This window comes from Morus notabilis, unplaced genomic scaffold, assembly GCF_000414095.1.
Source record: "Morus notabilis unplaced genomic scaffold, ASM41409v2 Scaffold813, whole genome shotgun sequence".
Lineage (NCBI taxonomy): Eukaryota > Viridiplantae > Streptophyta > Magnoliopsida > Rosales > Moraceae > Morus > Morus notabilis.
In genome coordinates, this window is record NW_010363924.1 from 12,741 (window position 1) to 22,214 (window position 9,474).

At 36.0% G+C, this 9,474-nt stretch overlaps 1 protein-coding gene and 1 long non-coding RNA gene across 3 annotated transcripts; one reads left to right on the plus strand and one right to left on the minus strand.

Annotated features, from left to right (window-relative positions):
* Positions 1 to 1,099: 1,099 nt before the first annotated feature.
* On the plus strand, positions 1,100 to 3,799 carry LOC21394489 (adenine/guanine permease AZG1). Its single transcript, XM_010105327.2, has one exon. The coding sequence runs from the start codon at positions 1,531 to 1,533 to the stop codon at positions 3,262 to 3,264; it is 1,734 nt and encodes a 577-aa protein (XP_010103629.2). The 5' UTR covers positions 1,100 to 1,530; the 3' UTR covers positions 3,265 to 3,799.
* A 2,234-nt stretch (positions 3,800 to 6,033) lies between these two features.
* Positions 6,034 to 8,922, minus strand: LOC112092939. 2 transcript variants are annotated; one of them, XR_002902829.1, is made up of 3 exons: positions 8,711 to 8,922; positions 7,270 to 7,326; positions 6,034 to 6,270 (listed from the first exon to the last, which is right to left on the minus strand). It is a non-coding gene; the product is annotated as an uncharacterized LOC112092939 (long non-coding RNA). The 2 variants fall into 2 exon arrangements; XR_002902830.1 differs by lacking the exon at positions 6,034 to 6,270 and adding an exon at positions 6,832 to 7,111.
* Positions 8,923 to 9,474: the final 552 nt, after the last annotated feature.

Sequence of the window (9,474 nt, forward strand, 5' to 3'; positions counted from 1 at the left end):
CATATAATATCATATGTGCATTCAGACATATTTATATTTGGAAAAATGTTATTATATTATAGGAGGTGGCATCCCAAGTAAAATGTGAAAACAAGCTAAGAAGTCGCAGTTTTTGGTGGGAGAGAAAATGTTATTTAAAACCTCGACGCAAAACAGGATACTCGAGGCATAATAAAATATGTTTTAGTTAAAAAAAAAAAGTCAAAAGTCAGACAGCACTCAGCAGCGAGTTCTCTTGGTTGTCGTTATCTGTATTTGGTTGTCGTTTTCTCTATTTTTCTTTTTAAATTTGGCGATCTTTGAACGACGTTTTTGGTATTTGAAACTTGGCACCATATTTCATTTCGTCTTAATTTTTGCTAATGATTTCATTTCGTCTTAATTGTTCACACGTTAATTGTTATTGGGTAGTTGAAATCAAAGAAAACAACGGTTCATGCCCATTGGAAGAATATGTAACATACTTCATAGTTCACACCTTCACGCAAAGGAAAATATTGGACACGTTTGTTTCCGTTTTTGAAAATGTTTTTCACATTTTCTGATGAGCAAAAACGGAATTGCTGAGAGAAACAAAAGAAGAGAGAGAGATAGATAGAGAGACTCACAGGCATGGATTTTTCTGTTGGTGAAATTTGAGATTCAATTATTTTAAATATAATTACATATTTTTAAAAATAAAATTACTAAATGTAATTTTAGTTTTTTTTAAAACTGAAAATAATTTATAAATAAAATTATCAAGCATATTTTTAAAAATAATTTTAAAATATAAATATAAATGTTTTTATTTTTATTTTTATATAAAAAAATAAAATTATTTTAGAACGAAAACATATATTGATATTGACGTTTGAATTATGGCCACCCATAGAAAAATCAGACTTTTTAAAGCCGCACTTGAAAAATAAGTGGGGAGATAATCTTTTGTCATCAAATAGACAAATACTAACTTCTAGCGCAAAAAAAAAGGACAAATACTAACTGGTCAAAATGCGCCTCAGTTTTTGGTCGAAAAATTGGAGCTTCTACGTTATCAATCTCACCGGTCAACATACTCATTCATTAAATAAAAATCCATATAATTACGCTTCCAATTGATATAATTCAATATTCAATGTTCTCTATTCACTGTTTTTGTTTTCACACCTCGTTTTACATATTTGGAATCTGAAAATAAAATTAAAAAAAAGGAAAAAAAAAGAAAAAAAAAAAGAAGAAAGAAAGTCAATGAGAATCATATTAGCCTAGTTGGAAAAAGCCCCGGAGATACTCTCTTATATAAGAAGATCCCTCTTTTTGGGAATCTATCCCCTTCTTCTATTTTCGTGTAATAACAAAATCAAAATTTTTTTTTCTCCGTTACTCTCCCACGCTCTCTTCTTATATGGATTATAAGCTACAGATCATCGTTCGAACAAAAGGCCAAACACAGTTTTTAGTATAGTATTTCCTGTCTCTACTTCTAGATTTTCACAAAAAAGAAACAGGAGTGTCGTTTGTTCGTTTGTTCTATAACTCCATTATTCGATGGTTATGGAAGCGCGGCAAAAGCCACTGAGTCGACTGAACGCGTTCGTCGCGAACAGCCGAGTCGGGAAGCGATTCAAACTCGCCGAGCGGAACTCCACCTTCACGACGGAGCTCCGTGCAGGAACGGCGACTTTTCTGACGATGGCGTACATCCTGGCCGTGAACGCCTCGATTTTGGCCGACTCCGGCGGCCCCTGCGGCGTCTCCGACTGCGTCCCTCTCTGCTCCAACTCATCCGTCTCCATCGCCTCCTGCAACGGCCCGAATCTCCGGGTCATCCAACCCAATGAGTCCTGCAAGTTCGATCCGGTCAACCCGGGCTACGCCGCCTGTCTGGATAAAGTCCGGAAGGACCTGATCGTCGCCACCGTGGTGTCCTCCCTCATCGGCTGCGTGATAATGGGAATCTTCGCGAACCTTCCACTCGCCCTCGCCCCCGGGATGGGGACCAACGCCTACTTCGCCTACACCGTGGTAGGATACCACGGATCCGGCAACGTCTCCTACGAGAGCGCCCTAACCGCCGTCTTCATGGAAGGACTAATTTTCCTCCTCATCTCCGCCGTCGGATTCCGCGCCAAGCTCGCCAAGCTCGTCCCTAAGCCCGTCCGGATCAGCTCCTCCGCCGGCATCGGCCTTTTCCTCGCCTTCATCGGACTCCAAAACAACCAAGGAATCGGACTCGTCGGCTACAGCTCCTCCACCCTCGTCACGCTCGGCGCGTGCCCGGCCTCCTCCCGCGCGTCGTTGGCTCCGGTGGTGACTTCAGCAAACGGAACGGTCACGCTCCTCGAGGGAGGCACTGTGTCGGGAGGAATCCTCTGCCTCCACAACCGAATGGAGAGCCCCACATTCTGGCTCGCCATCGTCGGTTTCGTGATAATCGCTTACTGCTTGGTCAAAAACATCAAAGGAGCGATGATCTACGGGATCGTGTTCGTCACGGCGGTGTCGTGGTTCCGTAACACGAGCGTAACGGCGTTCCCCGACACTCCCTCGGGAGACGCGTCGTTCCATTACTTCAAGAAAATCGTTGACGTGCACACGATCGAGAAAACGGCGGGGGCGTTAAGCTTTAAAAGCATAGGGAAAGGGTATTTTTGGGAAGCTCTGGTGACGTTTCTGTACGTCGATATACTCGACACCACCGGAACATTGTACTCCATGGCGCGTTTCGCCGGATTCGCCGACGAGAACGGCGATTTCGAGGGGCAGTACTTCGCCTTCATGTCGGACGCCACGTCGATAGTGGTGGGGTCGCTTTTGGGCACGTCACCCGTGACGGCGTTTGTCGAGTCGTCGACGGGGATAAGAGAAGGAGGGAGGACGGGGCTGACGGCGTTAACGGCCGCGGGCTACTTCTTCTTGGCGTTCTTCTTCACTCCGTTGCTGGCGTCGATTCCCGCGTGGGCGGTTGGCCCGCCGTTGATATTGGTCGGGGTGCTGATGATGAGATCGGTGGTGGAGATTGATTGGAATGACATGAGGCAGGCGATCCCAGCGTTCATTACGTTGATTTTGACTCCGTTGACTTACTCTATAGCGTACGGGTTGATTGGTGGAATTGGGACGTTCGTGGTGTTGCACGTATGGGATTGGAGTGAGGAGCTTTTGGTGAGATTTGGGGTCGTCAAAAAAAGATCAGTGGACGGTAATGGTGTTGGTGAGGCAAATGGGTCATCACAACATCATCATCATTCTACTGAAGATGTTAAACCACCTGAAGTTTAGGGGCAAGTCTAGATTATTTTGAGATTTTTTTTTTGAATTTATTAGTATAAAAATTTGCCCATTTTTAGGGAGATTATTATAAATCTTGGAATTTTTTTATGTAGGCAATTGGGTGAGGAAAATGGATTTCATAAAGAGCTGTAAATACACAAAATATTTCACTTCAATGATGCTCTAATCAGTGTGGAAAAGCTTTTGTAAGTTATGATTTGGTCATATATTGGTGGCCGTGTATTGGTCAATCACTTGGTCTAAATTCTGCTTGTCTGGCGAGTATTACACATAGACTAGCTAGCTTGACAACAAATAGAGATCTATCCAAATGACGGAGCAGAAATGGGATTTTTAACTGAATGGCTTTGGGATATTGATAGGGATGTAACAAAACATGTCATGAGATTTGTCATTATTTCACAATATCCCATATATTTGTCATGATGAAACCTTAGAATTATTTGAGAATTGGGATAACAACACATACGCTTCCTTAACAAAAGCCTAAAGAGATAGACTCGTGATTGGTCCTGTTGTCAATGTTGGTTGCTTTCTGCTCTTGCATTTTCTTAACGTAACTTTGTGAATCTGAAAAAGAGAACCATTGGGATTAATGCATTGTGCTTGGTCCACTCTATTGAAAGCAACAAGTCTTGGGATTAAGTAAGAAAATAAAGGGTATTTTTACACATTTGCCCGGTAAACTTATATGGTTTCAGCAATTTACGTCATGAATTTTTAATTTTAACAAGTTGTCCTTTTAATTTGTAAAGTTGTTACAACATGTCCCATTTTTACAATAATTATATTCAATTAGTTTCGAAAAAGCACGTTCGACAAAAAATTTTAACATCTTGATTCAAATGTGACATAAATCTGTTAATTTATCAACTTTTAATCCTTTAAATCTAAAAAAAAAGAGCAAATTTAGTTAAATAGGACATATTGCAATATTTTTATAAGTTCGGGGGGTTCATTATCAAAATTAAAAGTTTAGGGAGCAATTTGCTAAATCACGACAAGTTCGGGAGACAATTGTACTAAAAACTCGAAAATAAAACCCAACTTGTTGCTATCTTAACTAGAATATATATTTCAAAATGTATAAAATTCTAATAACTGAACATTTATGTATACAATATAAAATAGTCGCCTTACTAGATTTATATTTTGAACTAATTTTTAATGGATTAACGTATGTTTTTTTTTTTTTATACTTTTGTACATGATTAAAATTACATTAAAATTAAAAAAATAAAAAAAATTAATTTTTAATATAAAATTTGACGATTAAAAAATAAAGACGTACCTCGTTACCAACTTTCAAATTCCTTCAACTACTGGCATAATAAACAATATAAAAGTAGGAAATAATTGAAGGGGTAACTTTTTATCTGCCACGAGAGTATAAAAAAAAGAGAGTGATTATTTAACTACTCGCACTAGCCATCTATTGGGCAATTAGGATAAAACCAAATCAAGATCGGATTCGGTATTGGAAGCGGCTCTCGAGGTTTGAGTTAAAGATTGTGGATTTGGAACACCACAATGTGGGTTTTTATTTCACACCAAAGAAAGTCACAGCTCACAAAGTTCCATTAAGGGGACCATATCTCAAATAAGCAGGCAGTATTTAGTGGGGAGCTAAGAGCACAAAGCATATGAAGACCAAACACTTGGCCTCTTTGCTATATATCATAAGTGGGGAATTAACTGATTCATTCAAAACCACCAAAATTAAAAGCGTTAATGAATCAAGGGGTTTTTGTTTTTGGCATAAGAAATTAGTAATGTGCATTTTTATGCCTAGTTACGTACTTACAATAATTATTCTACTATCAATGATAGTGTTAGAGCTAATATAAATATTTGTTTCCGTATAGCTTGGACAATTGACACATCATTATTATTCTTTTTGTTACTAAATGATCATGATGGCCATATATAATTCTGCAGTGAAAAGAAATAGAAATGAAAAAAGTTGGGGGGAGGGATGAGAACATATTCTTGGCGCTGGTTCAGTGTTGATTTGACATGAAACATGGTGCATGTGTCCTCTATTATTTCTGATTAGTTTTGAAAATCCTCTTAAAAGGCATCAAAAGCAAAACACTTCTGGTCCACTTAAGAAATAACAACCAAACTTAGTAAATGTCTTGATGATAATAATAGGGACACATATGCAGGTTCTCTTTGTGAAATGACACCAATAACAAGATGTACACGTGGCACATAGATGGTTTGTTTCCAAACCCACCACCTGTTTCCTATAATTAGTGGCCATAGGATAAGAATTAAGAAATGTGCTTATAATTTGTGAGAAAAAAAAAAAAAAAAAGTAACAAAGCTATGTAGTCGCTTTCTACTTTTAGTATTATTGCAAGTTTCGTTACAGTGTACAGATTATAGATAATGCCTGTAACGCTATTAAGTGGGGTTAGTGACTAATAAAAATTAAATAAGATAAAACAAGATTTAACATTTAAATAAATTCAAAATTAAGAAAATAACTGTTGCTCCGGAGACTTTTAAAAATAAATGTAAAACAAAATAAAAATATTTTTAAAAGAACGATAATTTCAAGATAAAAATTTTAAATATCGCCGCACAATTTTAGACCCTATTTATTTCGTCGATTCGAGTTTTATTATAATAAAAAGCTCTAAAAAACAGTCACATCTATTTTTTTTGTTACAGTAAAAAATTATCATATAAAATCACATCTCAACTCGAATTAAAAACTCAAATTAACGAACTAAATAGACCTATAATAAATGAACAATTTAAAAATAATAAAGATACAAGTTGGCATTGTTCAACTGGGGTAGTTTCATTTTCTACAACCTCCATGCACACAAAACACACATTTCTAGGCTGAGTCTAAAAGTACATCAGAAAACCAATCAAATATGAAAATGGACGAACCACCATATTCAACTTCAAAAACCCAATACTTAGCTGACGTGAACAGAGACTCGCCAATTTGATACGACTGAACCAAACTTTATGAACCTGTATAACAATGCCCAGTAGGAAAACCATTATTCACCTTTTAGTTTTTATTGATTTACCGTTTTAAAACCTGTATGGTTAGTCTTTTCATATTTCCAATAAATCGTCATTAAGACATATATATATTTATATATATATAACAAGTCAGATGGTCGGTATCTGTACAATAATCAAGCCTGTGCTCTCGAGTCGAAGAACTCCCAAAAAGCGTAAGGTTTGTTATTTTAGAATGTGACTTGAATGTAATTTTTAAGTTAAATTTAAGTTATAATTTGAGTTAAAATTATAACTTGAGTTTGTGTTTGGTTGTGTACATTTGAGTTATTAGTATTTTCGTTGTCAACGCATAAAAAAAAATCATCTCAATCAGGATTAAAACGAAAAAATTAATAGCATTTTTAAGAACAGAAAAAATACTGTTTATTAATTTGAGTTCGAGTTTCTGAACTCGAGTTGAAGGGGACACTTGAACTCGAGTTTTAGTCTCAAACTTAAGTTCAAGCTGGAGTTCAAATTTAAAAGAACATGAACTTAAATAAAGTTAAAACTTGAGTTGTCTTTTTTTGAGTTTTTTGAAACACGCCCGTAATAACTCAGAGACACTGATAGCAAGAAAATCTATCTCAATGTCTCTACTAAATCAGTCCTCGAACCATGAATAAGGATGGACTATCATCCTGGGCCCTCACCATAACATAACTACTGCACAATAATCTTGAGAATTTGAGCGCCGACGCCTCTCCACTCTTTTCGTTTTTAGGGTATCACACCCAAAGAATGGTAAACGCCCACCCCTTCTATTAGCACACATTTCTTACTAAGGTGTCCGATTTGCAATTACCTAACCATGCATTTATTCGAAATCATGTCAAAAGTACTCAGCCACACTGCATCCTACAGGATGGGCCCGCTAACATAACATAATATACAATTTCATTTCTTAAAATTAACCAATTAATTAAATAAAATATCACAAAAGCTGAATAATAGAATACCTACCTCGACTCCAGCATAAATGAAGCTTTGTCATTTCCTTCCCCGTAAAAACACAATCCCCTATATATACAGGTTTAGTTCACCCACTCAATCAATAACGGACCAAAATGACATATAAATGGACAGGTGACATAAAAGTAAAACATGTGAGAAGACAACATGGACTCTTGAAATCGGATTTGACAGAAGGGTAATAAAACGACACCTTGAAAGCAATTAGTAACCCAAAAGCCAAGTGGGGGTTGAGCATAAAGATAAAATGAACCAAGAACCACCTCCTCAAGAGGACTAACATAAAACCAACGTAATCAGAACAACCATCATAGTATTTAATGTGGCAACTAAATCACATCAATTGACCAAGGGACGTGAATTAAAAAGATTTTTCATTAATTCGTCAAGTAAATAGTACACACTACTCTAATATCAAACATTTCAAGTTTTCAGACAATAATATCAAAGTTGAATGATGCAACACGTCTTATTCAACATGGATACAAACGTAGCAAAAAGGGAAAATTCAAAGGGAACTGAGACAAATCTCTAGTTGGACTGAATCCTAAAAAAATTTAGCCTAATAAAAGTAGAAAATCTCCACAAACTTTTCAAAATGCCTATCTTAAATGTGTGGAAGAAATTTTACGGAAGTGGTCAACTAGTTCATTCAAGGAAACTTGGCTATATACATAAATCTAGAACTGCACATAAGGTAACAACAACAACAACAACAACAATAATATAGGCATCGTGATGTGGTAATAAGTGAAATATAACAAAAATACAAATAAAGATAAAAATAAATAATTATTAAATAAAGTCAAGCAACCAAAATCATCATGCTCACCAAAATAGGACACTAACCGATCTTATCCCTACACTAAAAGCCTACAAGAAAAATGACAGATAAATCTTGATTCAAATATATAAGAAACCACAACCCAAATGCAATTCTCAGTCCAAAATATATTGTAGAATCCAAAGCAACAACATGGAGAGCACCAGAAATACTCATGAACAACGAAACACGAAACTAAATCATCAAAGTTCACTAAATGATGCAAAAATAAAATCTGGTAGTAATTGAATGTACAACAATAAACGCGCATTCAAGTATATGTTCATACCAAATTAGCTCATAAGAAATAGAGTGCACATTTCAACCAAATGAAAGGAATCGAAGGTTCTTCATTTACTCAAAACAGAATCAAGAAGGTATATTTTCATATTACCCAAACAAGCCAAGACTAAATAATAAACCAAACAATTTACAAGAAAGATGGGAGAAATAAATTACTATATGAACAACCCGAGAAACCAATTCCTTGAAAACAGTCAATAGACCCAACGATTTCATGAACAAAACCATAACTCTTAAGTCAAATTTAGACCCAAAATCAACTTAGAATATTCATGACCAAGGAAGAGTAGAGAAAGAGAAAAACACCTAAAGATTTGGAGGGAAGAAGAACAATGCCCAGTTCAGATTTATGAGAATCGACCAAGACTCAATCCTCTAAGCTCACTCCTCGTCACGCCAGCCCTCTAAGCATGCGATTTTTTCTCTGTCGGCTACTTCTTTCTTCTCCATCGCCGAGGATAGCGTCAATAAAGTCCCCAGCCAATCTCATGGATAAATGATTTCTAAGAGATATCCATTTGTTCATTCCGCAAATTTAAATTTTTAATTTAAATTTAAATTTAAATAAAAAATAATATTTTAAAAAAAAAATTTAACTGTTAGATGTAACATTTTTTTTAAAAATTTTTAATTTTAAAAATTTAAATCAGTTAAATCAACGTGGTGTGATTTTGGTCTCTAGAGTTTAGTATCGGCACTTGGCAAAAGGTAGCAGCAAGAGGGGAAATGGGTAAGATCCTATTTCTTTACTTAGAATGGTGGTTGAATACATAGAAAAAGAAGCAAAGAAAGAATGGGTGTGAAATGAGTGTTAGCGCGGAAGATATGGAGGAAAATATAGGAAATTTAAAGTGGGCCTTATGGATACAATAATTTCAAGCCCAAAACAAAAATGTACTTTAGGACATGTGAATGGTTTTAAATAAAATTAATTGTTCTCAGATAATAAGTAAATTGCAAGAAAAGTATCAAGCAACCATATAAGGTTGGAGCGACAAATTTGAAAAGAAATTACCAAAACAAAATTTAACTCAAATAAAAGTTTCAATTATTATCAAATTAACAGCCGG